Source organism: Ascaphus truei, chromosome 2 (assembly GCF_040206685.1).
Source record: "Ascaphus truei isolate aAscTru1 chromosome 2, aAscTru1.hap1, whole genome shotgun sequence".
NCBI classification, from domain to species: Eukaryota; Metazoa; Chordata; class Amphibia; order Anura; family Ascaphidae; genus Ascaphus; species Ascaphus truei.
Window position 1 is genome coordinate 64844902 of NC_134484.1, and position 22831 is coordinate 64867732.

Here is a 22831-nt window from a genome sequence, read left to right on the forward strand (position 1 = left end):
TCATAAAATACAACATTATTTTGTTTTAGATTGCAATTAGTTGAACTTGTCTTACAAAACTGAAGAGCAAGATATGAAAAGTAGCTTCGGGAGGCTCAATATTATTGAGCAACATCAGCCACTGAGTCAGTGTATTAGAGAATGACTACCTGCAATGACAGACCTTCCACGAACTATACTAACCTGACAACTTTTACCTGTAGGTACATATGCTAATAAACCAGAGTTTGGCCTCTAGCTGAAAAAAACATAAGACAAATTGAGGCAGTAATATATGTTTATGATCCAGTTTGCAGAAGAGCAACTCAAAAACTAGTATCAGATATCTACTAATCCGTTAACGCTAACATACTCATCATACTCTGCACTACTTTCAACCCTTCCCCCACTCTGAAGTAGAGCAGAAAACAAAAGATACTTGCTAACTGAAAGGCTGAGATCCAGTTAACTGCAACTAAAATCTGCTTCTTAGTCAAAGGCCAATGGTAGCCAATAGCAGCTTAGTATGTAAATGTTTGTTTCATAAACAGAGCACAAAGGTGCCAGGAGGCTAATCTGCCCATGGCAGGCTAAATATAAAAAGCCAATTGGTGTTACCTAAAAGATACAGTTTTCTGATCACTTGGGTAATTATAATGGCTTTTACATCAGTATGGTGGCTTGTGTCAAAGGGGCATGTAGAAACGTGTATCTTACCCTGAATCTTGGTCTGTAATCAGCTGATGTTATAAACAAGTCTGCTCCCTTTACAATTTACTCAAGGGTTCACAATACTTTTTTTTTTAGCCATGATGTACTTTGATTCCAATTTGGTTCTAGAAATGCCATGCAGCAACCTCATGGCTCTGAGATCTTGAATCCTCTTTTGAGCATGCTTTCATTATCCAAAGGACCCTGCTCACAGTACTACATCATTATAATGCACTGGGGTCCATTTACTAAAATATCCCAGTCGCAAAACAGGGGCGAGAACGGAAGAAGATTTTAAAAAAGAAAGACGAATCAACGTGCTTTCTATGGCATTTATTTTTTGATAGATACTGTGCTGGTGTGTTTTTTGTTGTTGTTGTTTGCACTGATTTTGCCAACTGGATACATTTGTAAATAACACACATCTTGCATCATGACCTCACTGTACACTAGATACAGTAGTGCTCAATGTATGGTGATACCAGGGGCATAGAAAGAAAGGTTTGGGTGGGAGCATTCCCTTTTCACTAAATACATGGTAAGAAGTTAGTTCTCACAGGAAAGGTATGCAGATCTAATCAAGAAGTTACAGGCACACATATATAATCCAAAAACATTCTGTATGTTATCAGCTAGGGAGAAGTACTACTCTGCAGACCGCTACATAGCAGACTCTGCATTTCTGGAAGCTCCTTTTCTCCTAATAATGCGATGCTATCCTGAGAAATATCTATTAGGATGTGAAATATTACATGCCTGAGTTATTTAAACATTGATTACCAATAAAGAGGTCATTGCTACACTACATTTCAGATGTAAAATGTAACATTAGGACTGTCAGCCAGTTCCTGGCAATCTGGATTCAGGCAGGCATCATAATATATCCCGAGGGGTCTGAAATGCATTGCAGTGCCAGGCCTCTCTGGTAGCCAAGTACATACATATCAAGAAAAAGTACTGTAACATAAAAACAAGAGATATACATTTTAGTAAAGCACTGTTTTGTTTACAATGATAGCAGGTTTAGTCAAAACCTCAGATTGTAATTTCTCCATTATCTGAGAATAGTGTATGGCAGAAAAATACCTCCCCTGCCATTGTACTGTGTGCAAATCTTTTAGTGGAAAGCAGCCAAACAACAGATCTCCTTAAGAACTACTGTACAGTAACATTTGCTAATCACACCTTAAGATTCAGGTGACTAGTGCACACCCACACACTATGACCTTTAGCCTCACTGACTTCAGATCACAAGAAGACCTTGAGGCGGTTTGTGTTTACTGTTGACTACTTTACAGTCATAAACACCATTAACCTCTTCACTGCCTACATCAGGGAAATGTGGAAGACCCTGCTGCCAGTAGAGGGTTAAAACGTATTATTCTAGGCTTACTTGTTGCAATCTTCAATGCAGTCTGTGCAGTTTCCATCTTTCAGGTAGCAGGCTGCTCTATTTGAGTACAAGATGCTCCGTTCCTCGGCTCCTGGAATTGTCATGTGAAATTCATTACCAAATTGCAGTTGTTACCAAACAGGAAGAAATAACCGAGGCGGCACTGCAGTAGTACAGTGTGCTGGCCCTGCAGTATCTGGTGATTGCTTAATCAGTACAAGCATATACAGAAACACACAGAAGTAAATGATCCTAGCAACACACAATCCCAGCAATAGCAACACACAATCCCAGCAATAGCAACATGCATGATGCTACCGTTAAGAAGTTCGGGGGGGGGGGGGGGGCATATGTAACAATAACAGATTGATACAAACAGCAACAATAGAAGAACCCACCCCCAGATTAGGAGTTAGCACCGTGTACACAACAAATAGTCACGGTTGTATCACCGGGAACAATGATTCATTTGCCTTGTTATTCAACACAGGAGATTGTGCTCTGTCATCTTCGGCCACTCACACTGGTGAATAATGCACCACACGGCTGCTATAAAACAGGCTACTCACCGGTGTCCGGTACATTTCCAATCGCCTCCGAGTACTTGGCTGCAGCCTCCCCAAACTGGCCGTTCCTAAAAAGCTGGTTCCCGTCCTCTTTCAGTCTTGCTGCAGCAGGAAGGGGCGCTGATGGCTGCTCCTTCCTCACTTCCTTACTCCCACCCTTGGGTCTCATTTCTGCTTCAGGGGTGGCAGCCCTCTGCGGCTCCTTCCTTGCGCCGCCCCCGGTGGGGGAGCCCTTCTTGACGCCGTTCTCAGAGGTCGCCCTGTGTTTGGGGGTCTGACGCTCTTCGCTCTTCCAGCCGTCTCCCTTCGGGGGAAACTTTCTCTGCGCATTCCCCATGTTACTCAGCTCCCCGGCAGCCTCTCCTCCTCCTCCCACCACTGTCACACCGGCTTCTACAAGGAAGTTACAAGCTTAGTGGCTGCATCATCAGAACAAACTACTGCGCAGGCAGAGGAGGGGTGGGATGTGTGCAGGTTAACCACTAACCAGCATGTGCTTTCAAGGCAATAGTGCTAAAGGGAACATGCCTTCGCAGAATATCCCAATAGAGAGTACAGGCTGCCTCAAGTCTGGTGAATTAGTGAGAAGCTAGACCTTTGTTTCCTTAGTATAATGGTCAGGTCCCTGAATCAAAATAGCTAGTCCAATAGTCATTCTTTAGGCTAACCCTTTCAATTCTGAAGCTGTCAAGAGCAGATGGCAAGAGTGCTAATCATTGACACTGGCAGAGACAGACTCAGAGAGTGTTAGTCCTTTATCTCACACCACAATAGCAATTTCTGTTGGGAGGGGGACAAAACAACCTTTAATCTCCATGGAGAATGTTCACTTCTGTCTGAGCTTGCCCATCCTAAAAATCAATACATTGGTATTCAGTAACATTTCTACAATTTCTTCAACCACTTTAACAATAGGGAACTAATTCCCACCTCCCCCATCAGTGATTACATTTCTGATGAGCTGGTATTATTCTGCTCCCAAATCTAGGTGTTGACAACATTATGATTGGTTAGCCTCACAATTTATTGGTTTCTGTCCTACATGCTATTCACATTTCTCACTATCACTTTCATCCATTTAGTTCCCTGTCTGTTTTTACACCTCCCTCTACCAGTCTTTCTCTACCTCATCTGCTTTAGATTGTGATCTTGGTTTTTACATTTGTGTTAAACTCATGGAATATTCTGCAAATCTGTATTTACTTGACCTGAGGAAGAGAGAGAACGCTCAATAGCTTGTCCTATAATATCAATTGTTACTCCAAATATTATTTTTTTCAAAAGGTATCACCTAAGGCCTCGTCCCAAGTGTTAGCTGTTGCGCACGCTACGGCGTCCGCGGCGGGAACAAGATCCAGCCCTCTTTAGTGCCGGGCCCAGTAGCTGCTGGCACGCGCATGTAGAGATCGCGACAGGCGACCACATTTTGTAAAGACAAGGATTTTGTCTTTTCTTGTGGCGACGGAGCGCTGGCCACGTCACGGCAGCGGTTCAGCCAATGAGGGCGAACCAGCCGCGTGACATCATGCCCACACCCCATCTTCTGCTCTTCACTTGAAGCTCAACCGCAGACCACAGGTCGTGGCTGAAACGGGGGGCACGCGCCGCCGTAGCCCAATACTGAAGTACTCATTTATTTTGCACTATCACAACTGGACTAACACGGATATTTCAATTTTTATTAATTTATGTCTGATCCAAATACGCCAAGGGGTCTATTTATGAAATTCTCCTGACTGTAAAACTCGTGAAAAAATTGGACTGAAAAAAAGAATATAAAATCACACAGAAAGTAGTGTGAGGTTTTTCTTTGATAAATCTGCTGGGTATTTTTGTGTTTCATTACACGGTCTTTGTCTCAGTTTTGCAGCCGGTAGCCTTCAGTAAATAACCATCCTAGGGCCAGATCCTAGAGAATACAACAGCTCTAGTCAAATTATGTCAACTTATTTTCAAATTGAAAACATGCACCGCATCCACTATTAGCCTCGAGACATCAATGCACATAGAGGATTCATTTACTGAGATTTTAATACTGTTCTTTGCAGTAAGTGTGTGTATATATATATATATATATTTATTTTTTTCCAACTGTATCATGATTCTAATGTTATACAGACTTTATTAAAAAAAAAAGTCATGTGTTGTCTCTGCATTATTTTTATTGAATGCGGACTGTTTATTACGAATTCCTGAAGGTTTAAGTTGGTTTCATACATATTAAAAAAAACACAAATGCATATAAAAATAGCTACACTCCTGCTACTATGAAAATGGAAAGGCAGGTTTATTAGTAATGGTTAACTGTAAAACATTGTTATTCTATGTAATCTATGCACAAATGTATGTATCATCCCCACCCTCCCCCTGCTAAATATATAAAAAATACACATTCATTTGTATACATTTAAGTTTATCATCAACGTGTACATATATAGTAATTATGCTGTCAGTCTTTCAGTGGATCAAATTAGCTGAAAGAAGCAAAAAGACAATGGAGCATTATGCTCTGAACATCCTAGTGACAGCCATTGAAACACCCCTCCCTACCCCCTTGAAAAAATAATCACAATCCTACTTCATACATGAAATACATACTCAACGGCCATCATGCACATAAATAAATTAATTTGTACTTATCCACACTTTAACATTCATGATTTCATTCAAGGCCATGGAAGTATTTTGTCGATAAAGGGGCAGTTTAGCAAAATACTTGAGCTAAGGCATTACTGCGTAAACTGTCCAAGAAAAAAAATCCTATTACTTTCTATAGGACTTTTTTCTGTTCTTAATTAAGCCAAGTAGTCTTCTTTCCACTGGAAAATGCTGATAAATATCCTTTTAATTGTGTATTTGTCATATACATTTATATATACACTAAGAGCTTCTCAAAGGTCACTTAAAAGTAGCATTTATTTCAAGGTGTCCTAACTACAGGGGTAGATTGATGTCATGAGAGTCTCATGTAACAGAAGAAGCTTATTGAAGCACAGCACTAATCTTGCTCCATATGTGTCTCTTAAGAATGAACGGCTTTGACGTGCAAGGCTGTAGAGTTCTGTTTGCTGTGCTTGGATTGAAAATACTGTAAATACAAATATAGGATAAGTATACTGTAATATAATTTAACATGGGTTGAACTTGGTGGACATTTGTCTTTTTTTAAACCTAATCTATGTAATGGTAAAATAAAAGAAATTGCTCTAATTCAATTTCCCTAATCGGGCTCAGTTGTACATTATTCATCACTGGAAATACTCCTTTACATACATTTGTTATTAGAACAAAGCTAACCATAACGTACACATTTAGTAGAAGCTATTTTATTGCTTGATAGCCAGAAGAGAAAGGAATTCATTTAATATACAGTACCACTTACAGAACAAAGAAAATACTTGCCAGGCATGTGGTAAACTGCTAAAGGCTCAAAGAGAATGGATGGGATTTCAAATGAAAAAACAGAGCTTTAAGAATTACAATTTATTTATAAAGTAGAAATTATACCCACACCTTTAATACCACAATCCCCGACATTTTTACTGGGTTTTTTTTAACCGGAATATTAGCTGAATTCCAGCATATACTTATGTTTATCTGTTTAACTAATGACAGCTTCATAATTACTACACAAATAGGTACAACAACAATTCACCCCTAGTTTGGAGGACTGACAAACAAACAGACTTGGGTTACGCTTATAGTGCCGGCGACGCGACATTGACGTCAGGCTGCGGTCGCTGGGAAAATCAAATTGAGAGGATTTTCAGCGATCGCGACCAAGCCGTCGCTCCACGCTTACTATAAACACACATGACGGTGGCAATGCATTTGTTTTGACGCAATGTCGCATCGCTGTTGCCATCACTATAAGTGCAGCCTTAACATCAAAAGACAATCGATAAAGATTGTAAAAACCGAGGCTTTTGTTGAGCATGGAAAAGGTAAAACACACACACACATATATATATATATATACATATATACAGTGTTCGACAAACCTATACATTTGCTCGCCCCGGGCGAGTGGATTTAACCCCCGGGCGAGTAAATATTGGCCCAAGCAGCACACGTTTGGTACTAGGTGGCGAGTAGATATTTTTGTGTGGCGAGTAGATATTTTGGTGATTTGTCAACCACTATATATATATATATATATATATATATATATATATATATATATATATATATATATATATATATATATATATATATATATATATATACACACATGTAGAGGTATCAGTACCGTGTTAGCCGAGCTTCAATAATCAAAAAATAAATAGATGATACCGTTCTGTGGCTAACGAAATGCTTTTATTTGTGCGAGCTTTCGAGATACACTGATCTCTTCTTCCGGCGATGTTACAATGAATGAAGCAAAAGGTATACTTAAAAACAGTGTCTCTTGGAATGTTATCTGTGCTGTTCCTTCCCCCGGTGTGGATGTGTTTTATGGCTAGAGGTGTCAAAAGGTTACTGTGAAAGCAAGTGAAGAAAGAGTGTGTATGTGTATCAGTGTGTGTATCCATTCATTTTTATTCACACTGATACACATACACAAGCTGGCCAGCTTGTTCATCAGCAGTGAAGAGAGAGACGCCGAGAAGCCTCTGCATGATTTTCGTTTGGAGCTCCGGAATTGAATCCCTGCACTGACAGACAGGAAACATCGCGAGAGCTGGACCGCGTCACATGCAGCGTCACACGCCACGGTCGATCACGTGGTGCGGAACTCAGAGACACTGCAGAGAGGACTGGTAACCGGCATTTCCACACGAGTGTGAGAGACTCGCAAAACACTCTCTACTGCCTATATTTTTCTCACAAAGTGTGAGTTGATTACCTAGATTTTAACTAGTCTCCATTTTTAGATTAAAAACGATTTTACACATATTTTGTCCCCTTCCGTTTTTTTCCCCCCCCCTCCTCCCCCCCTTGTGAGATTCTTCCACAGCGAGATACGAGTGCCTATGATGAAGAGCACCTGAAACAGCAGCAGCAGATTGCCAACAAGGAGCAGTTCCTGAAGTCCCAGCAGTTTACAGACAAGCCACCCACAAGCTACGTTCGTGAGTCCCTGAGAGGATTACAGGCTTATATTCATCTAATCAGTGTAAGCGCATATCTTACCAGCCTATTATCCACTCTATATAGATATACTGCCCTATGATTCTCTCTCTTTTTTGTGTTCTCTCTATTCCTTATCTCACTTGCGCTTAGGTCATTCTTCTCCAGATCTTCCAGGCGGCAAGTGTGGAGCCGCAGACCTAAACAGCTGCATTGTGTAGGGTTAGAGGTGAACCAGGGTACGTACCCCCCCTCCCATTTTCTTTGGCTTTTTATAGTGGTGAGAATATCATTATCCTCAGGTACAAACTGTTTAGATTTGCGCTGTGTGTTTCTTCTGTATATATATATATATAGCTATATCCTTCTACTGACCTCAGCACTATAAGTCCTGATAGGAGCAGGCAGTGTTGGGGTTAAACTCCTGTGCAGGACCTAGCCTGCAGTTGCAGCCTGGATGGGTACTATGTTGCCTTATCCAGGGGCAGGCCTAAATCGGCAGTTGGAGTGTCATACCTGGGGAGGGTACTGACTGGGTCACATTTATATGGTGTGATGCCTTTCAGTACCTGGACCTACCCTGTTACGGGGCAGGTTTACAAGCCCTTCCCCCCGGGTATAAAAGCTGACACTCCACCAAATTGAGGTGGTTGATTATGGGACAGTGTGATACCCTTTTCTCTACAAGAGGGTCAAAGAGATTGGGAGGGGCTCTTGGGGCCTCGAGCCCCTGGGCTGTAGGATTATCATGCTGTTGTACAATAAACCTGACGTTGGACCAACTATGCTGTGTGGTTATTGGAACAGAGTGTTGCCTGTGGGGACCATCCGGCATCCAGCAGGATCCTCATGGGATGGAGGCGCTGCACAGTAAAGAGATTGAGAAAGCCTGCCCTGTTGCTGCTCCCAAACTACAACTTCGGAGCCACTCAGACCTCCTGTACCAGCAGGTGAGCTACAGCACCCAGGGAAACACCCAAGTAGTGGCCAGATCTTCTGTGGGGGGGGGGGGGGGTAATATGTATATACATATTTTTATTCTTCCGTTTTTTTCTTCCTTTTTATTAAAATGTATAAATCAGCTTCATTAAACATGAACATGCCACCATCCGTAGTTCAATTGTGTCCTATACCTTGAAGTGAGAGCAATGAAATAAAATGCACTCACTAGTGGAGATATGGTTTGCTATAATTCTGGCTATACCTTTAAATACCGGGTAAACCCTTCCTAACAGTCGGGACAGCTACCTTTGATTTGTGATGTCATTATAATAGTAGATATCAGAGAGGGTGAAGTGCATTGATATGAATGACTAATGTGCCGGATGTCTGATTTTCCAGAAACAGCACCAAACTTTCCTCTCTCCCCTTCCTCCTTTTACACGGCACAGTGATCGAGAGGAGTCTTAATAAAGCAGCCTCACTTAGGATAAATTGACTTGGGTTAATGCACCTGATCTGGCATTACCTGATCTGGCATTTTACCTGCTCTTCAAGGCAATGGCAGTTAATGCCAGATTGGGTACGTTATCCAGCAACGGACCTTAGTGAATCTTTTTCTTAATGCATTTGAATTTGACTAATGTTAACTTTACATTTCAAATCTCCCCCAGAGCATTTTTGTGTGAAATCTAATTTGTATTTTCATTTTTTAACAAGTTTCTACAGTTCTGGAATGTACTCCCAAAAGAAGGTATGTTGTAGAGTTTGATCTTTCTGTACATTTCATAGCAAATAATAATAATAGCATGTTCTTGTATAGCGCTGCTAGTTTTACGTAGCGCTTTACAGAGACATTTTGCAGGTACAAGTCCCGTAGAGCTTACAATCTATGTTTTTGGTGTCTGAGGCACAGGGATATAAGGTGACTTGCCCAAGGTCACAAGGAGCCGACACCGGGAATTGAACCAGGTTCCCCTGCTCAGTGCCAGTCAGTGTCTTTACTCACTGAGCCACTCCCTCTCCAGTTGAAAACTGTGATTACTATATACAGTGGTGGTCATAAATAGAGTACATACCCACTCTGATATTAAGAATGGCCAGATTACCTGTCCACTAAAATATTTCTACAGTGAGAAAAAAAACAATTCCTGTAAACAATTCATTTTATAATGGAAATTCACAGGACATAAGGGACACTTGAACTATTCAAAACTATCCAATAACATGTATTGACTTTTCAGTAAAGTGAAAGCACTAAGGGGCCTATGCAGAGAGCAGCGAATTTTCGAAATTCGCCATTTTTTGGAGATAATCTCGCAGAAAACAGCAGAAAATGGAGATTTCCGAAAAACGCGCCAATTTTTCTTTTCTATTTGTAAAACTCGCCTCGCGGCTGGCGAGAACCGCAATCTCGCCAGTTTAAAAAATATCCGTATGCAGAGAGGCGCGAACGGCATCTAGCGGCTGTTCGCGCCAATAAAATGGCGCGATTGTCTCCGTTTTGCCTCGCCAAAAAAAACTGCCGCTCGCGGCCATTGCAAAGGGGAAAAAAAAGGCGCGAATTTATTTTAACACATTTCTGAAGCGCGCATCTCGCCAATTTAAACTCGCCACACGCATCCATGTTAAACATAGCAGAATTCGCACTTTTCTGCATATGGAGATTAAAACTCTCCAAAAAAGCTACTTTTTAATAAATTCGCCAATTTTAAAATTCGCTGCTCTCTGCATAGGCCCCTTAGGGCCTCATGCAGAGAGCAGCGCAAAAAGTGAAAGCGGCATTAATTGGCGGATTCTGCCTTCAGAAAGGCAGAAACCGGCAAGTTTAAAAAAAAGCGCCATTTTTTTTTTCCCCTTCAAATTCGCCGCGCGCCTGGAGAGTTTAAATTCTCTCCAGTTTTTTTCTCTGCCGTATGCAGAGAGCCGCGATCGCCATCTAGTGGCTGTTCGCGGCAAAAAAATGGCGCGATTTTCAACATTTTCCCTCTCCACCAAGCAGCTGGCGCTCCGCGGCCGGTGGAGGGGAAAAAAAAAAAAACGCGATTTTTTCCCCAGTAGTTTCAACAGCGCTAATAGCGCTGGTTGAAACTCTCCATATGCAGAAAGGCAGTTTTCTGCCCTTTCTGCATATGGAGATAAAAACTCTCCAAAAAAGGTAAAATTTTTCCCCCTCTCCAATTCTGCATAGCGCTGCTCTCTGCATGAGGCCCTAAGTCACTAAAATCTAATCTAGAATTTGTAATGTTGTTCCGTAGTTTAAGATATGTTTTAACACCAAAAATTACAACAAATTGTTCAAAATCAGGACTGGATCATTATCATCCTGTTGAGCTGGAGTAAAGTCAGTTACGTGGACCTCAATGAAAAGTACTATATATTTGGCAGGGCCGGCTTTAGGAAATGAGGAGCCGTGTACGATGTCTGGGTATTAGTACTGCCCCATCTGTCTTGTGCGGTTAAAAGAAAAAAAAAAACACACACGTTTGTGTGCGTGTATATATATCCATCTATAGCAAATAAAAATATCACTTGTGAGCACATTCACATGTCTTAGACAGGTCTGCAACCTGCTTGACACCATTATCACCTGGCATAAGTGCTTCCACTGCAACAATGGATTCTGGGAAATTACATGCAAATGAGCACACCGTGTCGCATTTTGCCTCAAATCCATTTTTACATGGAACCCTTATAAGCTTATGTTCGCTGCATTAGGCCGTGACTATACCAGAAGTCGCAGGCGAAGCCGCGTGGTGCCATGCCGCACGGGTGGAAAACAAATTGCTGAAATCCGCTGATGCTTTACATACCAGCGCACCGCCTGGAGCTGCAGTCTCCTGAAGAGATTTGCAAAATTGTTTTCTTGAGACAACGGCCACGTCACGTGAGCGGTTCAGCCAATGAGGGTGAACCGCTCACAGCCACGCCTCCAAGCCTCCTCTGCTTTGTCTCCCCGGTATAATCAAGATGATGCTCGGTGACAGCGCAGGGTGACGTCACAGGATAGCGCTGCCGCCCTGCAACTCTTGGTATAATTGAGCCTAAGGCTGCGCTTATAGTGCCCGCGACAGAGCGTCAAAACAAATGCATTGCCGCCGTCGCAGTGCGACGGCTTGGTCGCGATCACTGGAAGTCATCTCAATTAGATTTTTCCAGCGACCGCAACCTGACGTCACCGTCACTATAAGCGTAACCTAAGGCTTTCAGCACAGCCTGGGTTAAGATGCATAGCCAGTAAACCTACTCACAGACAGCTTCTTTTTTTTTAAGCCCGGGCATTAAAGTATTCACTCTAAAAACCGTGCCTCATGGTCCACAGACGGTACCAGGTGCTCCCCACTTGTGACTGTCCTCTCCGAAGGTCGGTCCAGTCATTGTGTCTTCAGCCACAAGGACCCAGAAGATTTCTGGCATTATCCATGGAGTCTTCATCCGAAGAATCAGTCTCCTCTTGATCGTTCCCTTCTCAGCCAGAAGGCCAGACAAAAGGGGTCAGCGTTCCATTGGGTCTTCAGCAGTGGAAACACTGTATGCTAGGTGATAATGGCGAAAAGCAGGGTTGCAGACCTGTCCAAGACGTGAATGTGCTCACAAGTGATATTTTTATTTGCTATATGCTATACGGTGGATGTCTTTGTCACCTTTTTCACCCACCATAACTTATCTAATGTGTGGTGATATATATCTATATATCCCAGGCTGTTTGTCTGTGTCTCATTTTGCACGCCCAAACTATTAGACCTAGAACAACCAATTTTGGAAGGATTACTTTATGTATCAAAATAAGGCGAACTTTCATGGTTTGAATCCTCTCGAACATTCCAAAGAGGGTGCTGCTAAGAACGTTAGGTTCCATGTGGGAGCACATCTACTATATATTTTGGAAAGCTGTTTGTCTGTTTGCTACGCATTTGGACACCTCTTAAGATATCGTAACCACATTTAGCATGTTGGTTCGTGAGATGAAGGAGCAGGTTTTTTTTTACTGTTTGGAAACAATTGGATACATTCTATTTTTAATTCTATGAGTTATTACAATATCTCTAAGCAAGTCAGCCACTGGGTGTTGTATCTGGTAGGCTAAGTATCTGGCATGTGACATACTGGAGACATCATAATGACAGTCAGATAGCTATAAAATGTACACAGAAAGCAGACAAATAGAAAGAGAGGAAGTACTGTGTATGTGTGTGTATGTGTGTATGTATGTGTGTGTATGTATGTGTGTGTGTGTGTATGTGTGTGTGTATGTGTGTGTGTATGTGTGTGTGTATGTGTGTATGTATGTGTGTGTGTATGTGTGTGTGTATGTGTGTATGTGTGTATGTATGTGTGTATGTATGTGTGTATGTATGTGTGTATGTATGTGTGTGTGTGTGTGTGTGTGTGTGTATGTATGTGTGTATGTATGTGTGTATGTATGTGTGTATGTATGTGTGTATGTATGTGTGTATGTATGTGTATGTGTGTGTGTATGTATGTATGTATGTATATATATATATATATATATATTTATATTATGTATGAAACAAGAGAAAAATGAGCCCAAGAAGTAGCACTCTGGTATACCGTTGGCAATATCAAAAACACATTTATTAGATGTCACAAAAATAAATAAAAGATACCATAGAAATTTTAAAACACGGCATAGATCCCCTGTGCGTAAACCAGAGCCATATGCTGACTAATGTGCCCTTCATACCTAATAGAAACACTGAAAGAAACCAGGGAATAAATAGCAAATATCCCTAGCATAAGTACATGTCCCAAAAGAAAAATTCATAGAATGATGATAATTCAGCTTCTTAGGGAAAAACAGCAGGTAGTACTACTCTGTGGCAGGTATAGAGCTGATAAGAGTATGCCACTCACACATACATTGGGTATGGGAGAGCTGGAGCCAAAACCTAACAAAGATATTGAGTCTCTTCAAAATATCATAGGACTAGTAATATAGAGAAGCCTCTCCAACAGAACTGGTTTTTGCATTGTCATTAAGGCTTCTCTATATTCCTAGAGAGCAGGCTCGGGAGGGAGGAGGACGGGGAAAGCCGCCGTGGGCCGCACAATGAGTGCAGGCGGGCCGCGTGTTGTGCAGGCCTGCTATAGATGATCCTCTAGTGTTAGCTTGTTGTATTTTGCTTAATGCTGCATTTTGTTAGTATTGTCAGTCATGATTTTTGGGACATGTTCTAGTTTTTGGTTCTACATATCATGTGTTTATTTTTCAATTAATCATATTTATTCCAAGGGGGCCAGCTACAAGGCCTCATCTTCTACCCACTATTTCATGTTACGGGGCAGGTGCCAATGGGTAATTTGTGTAGCTCTGTTACAGGCAAGGGGACTGCCAGACTTCCAGCTATAGTAAGTTTAATCAAAACTGAGCTTCGTTTTCTATGTTTTTCCCTGACCATATAAAGGAGAGTTTTCTCTGGAAGTTCTGCAATTTAGTGTACTTGATAGTTATTGGGAGAATGCTTAATAGATATATCATCAGGGAGAAGGGTAATTTTTATTGCATATATCCTTCATACTCAAAATCTTTTAATAATGATTATATGAAGAGAGGGTTTGGAGGCAAGGAGAGAATTGGGGCAAACAAAAAAGTTTTGTACAGATGTACATGTACCTTAGTGCATAAGGGGTGCACTGGGTATAATATGAACTATTCTACAATAGTACTAACAGAATACAGGCAGTCCTCGGTTATCCGACACAATGCGTTACTCAAAATGGCGTTGTAAAGAGAAACGTTGTAAAGTGAAACACGTTTTCCCATAGGAACACTGTTTAAATGAAAGGTTCCGTTCCTGAAGGCATTTTTAACACTAAAATACACCAAATATTTTATGCAGGCAATAAGATATGCAGCACACACATAAATTATATAGTGTATATACTGCATTATATATATAATATAACATTATAAATAATATATTATATAGTATAATATAATATTATATAGTATAATATTATATATATACGCTCTTACGACGCTTTGCAACGTTGTTTATGTGAATATGTATATATATACACACACATACACAACGTTGCAAAGCGTCGTAAGAGCGTTGGATAAGCCATTTTGGCGTTGTAAAAATGAATATAGGTATGCATTGCATAGCGTTGGATAAGCCATTCGTTGTAAAGCGAAGCGTTGTAAAACGAGGACTGCCTGTACATATAAGTATATCTGAAGGGTTGTAAACAAACAACCAGGTGTAACCTGCCAATACCATACAATACAACAAAACAATTCTGAATAAATTATTTATGTTGGGATATTCAATTAATCATATGCAAAAAACATGTAACCACTGATAGCAATGTCTCTTAGAGATGCAGACTGATAGCTTGCACAGATAAAAGCTCCTTGTCAGTTCCTTGAGTGTAAGTTGCTATATTTCCACCCAAAGTCCTTTAACAAGTATTTAGATGTAAAATAAAGTCCTCTTAAGTGTGACATTTTCTCATAAACAGTTGATGATAGATGCAGCCCCACAGAAGAGGACACCTCTCCTCTTGTATATACTGTAGAACACCTCAGAAAGAAGAAAGAATTGTCTTCTTAAGGAGAGAATTGGATTCATAAAGGGACGCAAATGTTTTTGTAAACGTCATGCCAAGGTATTTAAGTTGAGAGTTTCCTATCTGAAGTCAAAATGAAGGCCCTAAGGGGGAAACCGCCGCCTAGCAACCACATATCTAAACAAGTTGTCCAAACAGCGGCCAGCACATTATAATCAGACATGCTATGGTGGTCTAATAACATGAGGGGAAACGTGATATTTAATATGTATGGTGTCCCTTTTGGGGGGGGGGAATGGGGAAAAGATTTCTATATTTAGACAAGATTAGCACGGACACTATCTACCTCACAGAAAGGTGCTTCAGTCGGTACCCGTTCTTAGCATTTTATGATTCCTGGTGGAGAATTATGATGCTCAACAATGAAATCTTAAGTGACTTTAAATAACATACAGTAGTGAACAAATTAGACTTGAGGACCAAAGTGTTGAAACAGGGCAGGCCCACTGTCCCATCAACCATACCATAACCCAGAGGGGCTGAAGCTTTTTCTTTTACATTCGGATACCAACACATTTAAGATTCTTTATCACTTAAAAATAATTATTGTGTATGTAAAGATCATGGCCTTGTCCCCAGTAGAAGTGTTTTACAATAAGTCCGAATAGAGTATAAGTAATACGGACACTGTCGGCAGACAGAAGAAATATAGGTATACTGTTCCTCTCAGAAAGGCATCACAGAGCGTCCCAGGAAACAGTATTTTGTGCTCTCAATGGGAGAGTATTAACCTGAAGCAGTTACAGCACCAACGGTGGTGTGATATACTTCAAGCGGATATAGAGATGTGGGTGCTCAAAAAGTGTCCGGAATATACAAGTCCTTAAATATAATACAGGCTCTGGAGTGATGCTCTATTGATAGGGTGACCAGATTTTGAAAATGAAAAACCGGGACATTTTTTTTTTTTACATAACAGTTTATTTATTGTAGTACACTTATACTTTACTACCATTAGTCCTTGTTACGTGTGTGTCTGTGTGTGTGTCTGTGTGTGTGTCTGTGTGTGTGTCTGTGTGTGTGTCTGTGTGTGTGTCTGTGTGTGTGTCTGTGTGTGTGTCTCTGTGTGTGTGTCTGTGTGTGTCTCTGTGTGTGTCTCTGTGTGTGTCTCTGTGTGTGTCTCTGTGTGTGTCTCTGTGTGTGTCTCTGTGTGTGTCTCTGTGTGTGTCTCTGTGTGTGTCTCTGTGTGTGTCTCTGTGTGTGTCTGTGTCTCTGTGTGTGTCTGTGTCTCTGTGTGTGTCTGTGTCTCTGTGTGTGTCTGTGTCTCTGTGTGTGTCTGTGTCTCTGTGTGTGTCTGTGTCTCTGTGTGTGTCTGTGTCTCTGTGTGTGTCTGTGTCTCTGTGTGTGTCTGTGTCTCTGTGTGTGTCTGTGTCTCTGTGTGTGTCTGTGTCTCTGTGTGTGTCTGTGTCTCTGTGTGTGTCTGTGTCTCTGTGTGTGTCTGTGTCTCTGTGTGTGTCTGTGTCTCTGTGTGTGTCTGTGTCTCTGTGTGTGTCTGTGTCTCTGTGTGTGTCTGTGTCTCTGTGTGTGTCTGTGTCTGTGTCTCTGTGTCTGTGTCTGTGTCTGTGTCTGTGTCTGTGTCTGTGTGTGTGTCTGTGTGTCTGTGTCTGTGTCTGTGTCTGTGTCTCTGTGTCTGTGTGTCTGTGTCTGTGTGTCTGTGTCTGTGTGTCTGTGTCTCTGTGTGTGTCTGTGTCTCTGTGTGTGTCTGTGTCTCTGTGTGTGTCTGTGTCTCTGTGTGTGTCTGTGTCTCTGTGTGTGTCTGTGTCTCTGTGTGTGTCTGTGTCTCTGTGTGTGTCTGTGTCTCTGTGTGTGTCTGTGTCTCTGTGTGTGTCTGTGTCTCTGTGTGTGTCTGTGTCTCTGTGTGTGTCTGTGTCTCTGTGTGTGTCTGTGTCTCTGTGTGTGTCTGTGTCTCTGTGTGTGTCTGTGTCTCTGTGTGTGTCTGTGTCTCTGTGTGTGTCTGTGTCTCTGTGTGTGTCTGTGTCTCTGTGTGTGTCTGTGTCTCTGTGTGTGTCTGTGTCTCTGTGTGTGTCTGTGTCTCTGTGTGTGTCTGTGTCTCTGTGTGTGTCTGTGTCTCTGTGTGTGTCTGTGTCTCTGTGTGTGTCTGTGTCTCTGTGTGTGTCTGTGTCTCTGTGTGTGTCTGTGTCTGTGTCTCTGTGTCTCTGTGTCTCTGTGTCTGTGTCTCTGTGTCTGTGTCTCTGTGTCTGTGTCTCTGTGTCTGTGTCTCTGTGTCTGTGTCTCTGTGTCTCTGTGTCTCTGTGTCTCTGTGTCTCTGTGTCTCTGTGTCTCTGTGTCTCTGTGTCTCTGTGTCTGTGTCTCTGTGTCTCTGTGTCTGTGTGTCTGTGTCTCTGTGTCTCTGTGTGTCTGTGTGTCTGTGTGTCTGTGTGTCTGTGTCTCTCGGATGACCTCACTAATCGAACAACAACAAAAAACCAAGATGTGAATGACTTCTGAACCCATTAACCAGTGTCAGGATGCCCCCTCTTGATTTCCAAAGCAGCAATCCCGCCTGGGATCTTACCTGATCCGCAGTCCCTCAAGGTACAATACTGGAGAGGAGGTGTTCCCTACCTGTCTTCCGATGTCTCCCGCGTGAAACTTGAGTCAGATCTGGAAGAAAACAGGATAGGTTACTTCGGTGTAGGTATACGGCAGTTAAGATAAGACATAGAGGGTGAGGGAGACGGGGAGGGTGAGGGAGACGGGGAGGGTGAGGGAGACGGGGAGGGTGAGGGAGACGGGGAGGGTGAGGGAGGCGGGGAGGGTGAGGGAGGCGGGGAGGGTGAGGGAGGCGGGGAGGGTGAGGGAGGCGGGGAGGGTGAGGGAGGCGGGGAGGGTGAGGGAGGCGGGGAGGGTGAGGGAGGCGGGGAGGGTGAGGGAGGCGGGGAGGGGGAGGGAGACGGTGAGGCGGGGAGGGAGACGGTGAGGCGGGGAGGGAGACGGTGAGGCGGGGAGGGAGACGGTGAGGCGGGGAGGGAGAGGGAGATACACCCACAGATACACGCCCACCCTCTGACACACACCCACCCACTGACACACACACCCACCCACTGACACCCACACACACCCACCCACCGACACACACACCCACCCACCGACACACACACCCACCCACTGACACACACACCCACCCACTGACACACACACCCACCCACTGACACACACACCCACCCACTGACACACACACCCACCCACTGACACACACACCCACCCACTGATACACACACCCACCCACTGATACACACACCCACCCACTGATACACACACCCACCCACTGATACACACACACACCCACTGATACACACACACACCCACTGATACACACACACACACCCACTGATTGATACACACACCCACTGATACACACACACCCACTGATACACACACACCCACTGATACACACACCCACCCACTGATACACACACACCCACTGATACACACACACCCACTGATACACACACACACCCACTGATACACACACACACCCACTGATACACACACACACCCACTGATACACACACACACCCACTGATACACACACACACACCCACTGATACACACACACCCCCACTGATACAGATACACACACACACTGATACCCACACAGCCACACACACCCACTAATACACACACACACACGCTGATACAAACACACACACGCACACACTCACATACACACCGATACACACCTATACACACACCTATACACGCTGATACAAACACACACACATGCTGATACAAACACACACACACACAGATACACACACTGACACACACAAACACAGGGTGAGGGAGGCGGGGAGGGTGAGGGAGACGGGGAGGGAGGCAGGGAGAGGGAGATACACCCACAGATACACACCCACTGATACACACACACACACACACACACACACACACACACCCACTGATACACACACCCACATATACACACACAAACACACACAGATACACACACACACACTGACACACACACTGACACACACACTAATACACACACACACTAATACACACACACACCAACTGATACACACACACTGATACACACACACACGCTGATACACACACACACAGGCACACACACACACACACCTACACACACTGATACACACCTATACACGCTGATACAAACACACACACATGCTGATACAAACACACACACACAGATACACACACTGACACACACAAACACACACAGATACACACACAGATACACACACAGATACACACACAGATACACACACTGATACACACACACACAGGGTGAGGGAGGCGGGGAGGGTGAGGGAGGCGGGGAGGGAGACGGTGAGGGAGGCAGGGAGAGAGAGATACACCCACAGATACACACCCACTGATACACACACCCACTGATACACACACACACCCACTGACACACACCCACCCACTGACACACACCCACCCACTGACACCCACCCACCCACTGACGCACACACACCCACTGACACACACACACACACACACCCACTGACACACACTGATACACACACACCCACTAATACACACACACCAACTGATACACACACACACACACAGGCACACACACACTGACACACACACACACACACTGACACACACACCTATACACACACACACACACACCTATACATGCTGATACAAACACACACACACAGATGCACACACAGATACACACACAGATACACACACTGATACACACACTGATACACACACACCAACTGATACACACACACTGATACACACACACACTGACACACACACACACCTATACACGCTGATACAAACACACACACATGCTGATACAAACACACACACACACACACTGATACACACACACACACACACCCCACCTCCCCCTGCACCGCCTCCCAGCGACGGAAGTCACTGCTAGCCGAGCCCGTGGACGGGGGGAGAACCCGCCCGCCAGACCTGGCTCCGCTCTCTCCCACCTATCGGGGATAAGGCCGCGCGCCTGGACAGAAGCAGGGAGTTCCCCAACAGCACACGCGAGGGAGGGAAAGTGCGCACGCGAGGGAGGGAAAGTGCGCACGCCTCCAGCCATCCACGTCCCTGCCAACCCTGCTCCTTCCCCCCCCCCCGCGCCTACCTCTCTACCTCGGGCAGCAGTCACAGGGAACGGAGGCAGAGGGGAGAAAAGCGCCAAACAGCCAACGGCTGTCCCCGCTCCCACCTCCCTGTCCGCGCGGGCCGCGGGGATCGTGTGAGGAAGCGGAGAAAGCCCCGCCCCCGCATCCTCCAGCCAATCACCTGCAGCCCGGCATATTAGAAGCCCAACCCCCTGAAATTCAAAAAAATACTCACCGGCCGGGCTGCCACATCCTGGCCGCGCACCGCCACCGCATCTACAGTACAACACAAACGGGACCAGGGAGAAAATCCGGGACATTTCCGGTACACACAGAAAACCGGTACAGCTCTCGAAAAACCGGGACTGTACCGGCAAAAGGGGGACGGGTGGTCACCCTATCTATTGAGGAGTGGGTCTGAAGAATAGCAAAAATAACAAACCAGTCACTTGATAAAGTGTCTCCTGAAGTGAACCAATAAGATGAAAAATAAATCCACTTGTAGTTAACTCATTGGAGTCAAACTAAATGAAAACTGGTATTGCACATATTGTAAAAGATAAGAAATGAAGTTGATTGCTTACCCACTCCTGAGCCTGCAAGAGTCCCTGATGGCGTGTCCAGCCGCTGATGAGAAGATCCAATGTAGAGAAAAAGGAGAAACAGCAGCGCACTGCCAGGGAGCCAGGTGGTTAAAAAAATGAATTTATTAATCAAAATAACATCACCCACAGGGGTAAGTGCCGCACTCCTACGCGTTTCGGACCTGCGGTCCTTTAACAAGGAGTATTCTTTTACTCCTACTTCTCCCAATACTATCCAAAGTCATGGGAAAATGTGTTCACTCCCAACTAAGCGATTACTATACCAAGACAAATTTCCTAAGGAAGTCAACTGACCGACTGTGATTGCACCTTAAGGCGGCGTCCATGCAGCCGAAGACTGCGCAGAGGCGTGAGCGTGCAGCAGTGCGATCACTTTGCCTTAAGGCATTGATCACGCTCATAGACTGCGCGTGTGAAAGCAGGTGGGGGCGTGCGGTGCACGAGGAATCAGTTCAAACTAATTCCTCGGCGCGGCGGGCAGGTCACGTGAGCGGTTCGCCCAATGAGATGCCAACAAGTTCTGTGACATCACAGGAACACCCTAGACGCCCCCACGGGGCATCTAGCTTGTCCACCAAACGCTTCCGCTTCATGCTGGTGACGTCACATGCGCGCACGCCTCCGCACGGTCGAAGGCTGTATGGGAGCAGCTTTAGGCATTTTTCTCTACAGAAAAGTCCTTGTTATTAATGTCGCCGTGGGAACTTCACTAAGAACCACATTATCTTTAAAAAGGGTAAATCACTCTCAGGTCCAGATTCACAAAATAATGCTACTCCACCAATATGAATGGGCGTGCTGAAGTTTAGCACTTCCTTTTGTGGATGTGGGCAAAGAAAAGAACTGTGAACATCACATCAATATAATTGATACATTACACACAAAGCTTGGCCCCCTGCAGACGCACTTACCAGAACTCCCTCCTACTGTCTCTTTACGTTCTTCCTACCTAACAATTAGATTGTAAGCTCCTCAGAGCAGGGACTCCTCTTCCGAAATATTACTTTTATGTCTGAAGCACTTATTCCCATGACCTGTTATTTGTGATTGTCACATGTATTACTACTGTGAAGCGCTATGTACACTAATGGCGCTATATAAAGACATACATAAATACATACTATACCAAGAAAAATTTCCCTAGCCAATTCCAATCTGGCTTTCGACCCAAACACTCCACGGTAACTACCCTGCTAAAAGTTTGCAATGAAATCCAGTGTGGAATGGAAAGGGGACAACTCACTGGTGCAATATTCCTAGATCTTGCAAAGGCTTTTGATACTGTTGAAGCATGCTTTAAACTGGTTACATTGCTACATAATCAGGTAGATCCCAACATATGTCTATCTCAGGCTCTAAATCCAACCCCTGGTTATCACCTGTGGTGTCCTGCAAGGCTGTGTTTTGGGGCCCCTAATCTTCTCAGTGTTCATCAATGATCTTCCTACAGCATGTAACGGAGCTTCAATACACATGTATGCAGATGACATAATTTTATATATGCACACAGCCCTAGCCTCTCCGACCTTGAACACATATTTCAATCTGACTTATTGAGACTTGAAAATTGGATTTCCCAAAACAAACTGTTTTTAAACACTGACAAGACTGAAATAATGGTATTTGGGACCAGCGCTACATTTTTAAAGATTCTAATGACCAAGCTCCAGATACCACCTTAACTTCTGTTACTAGTTTTAAATACTTGGGCATATGGTTTGACTCCCATTTTACATTTGGGATGCACATTGATACCCTGATATCCAAAACCTATGCCAAACTATGTGTACTTTACAGGAGCAAATCCTCCCTAAGTCTGCTGGTCAGAAAGCGTATCGCACAGAAGATGATAATGCCAATTTCCAACTATGGGAACATAGTATATGGCTCGGCGCCCCA

The 22831-nt window shown here is 43.8% G+C and overlaps 1 protein-coding gene and 1 long non-coding RNA gene across 2 annotated transcripts in view; one reads left to right on the top strand and one right to left on the bottom strand.

Moving 5' to 3' along the window:
* Positions 1–22831, bottom strand: part of SPAG1 (sperm associated antigen 1) — an 81724-nt gene that overhangs the window by 20076 nt on the left and 38817 nt on the right. The window contains exons 11-12 of the mRNA XM_075588471.1: positions 2653–3042; positions 2084–2174 (exon numbers count right to left, since the gene is read on the bottom strand). Coding sequence (XP_075444586.1) covers positions 2084–2174; positions 2653–3042 — 481 coding nt within the window. The remainder of the gene's footprint in view (positions 1–2083; positions 2175–2652; positions 3043–22831) is intronic.
* LOC142479834 (uncharacterized) lies at positions 7224–9582 on the top strand. Its single transcript, XR_012794507.1, has 3 exons — positions 7224–7958; positions 8527–8669; positions 9379–9582. It is a non-coding gene; the product is annotated as an uncharacterized LOC142479834 (long non-coding RNA).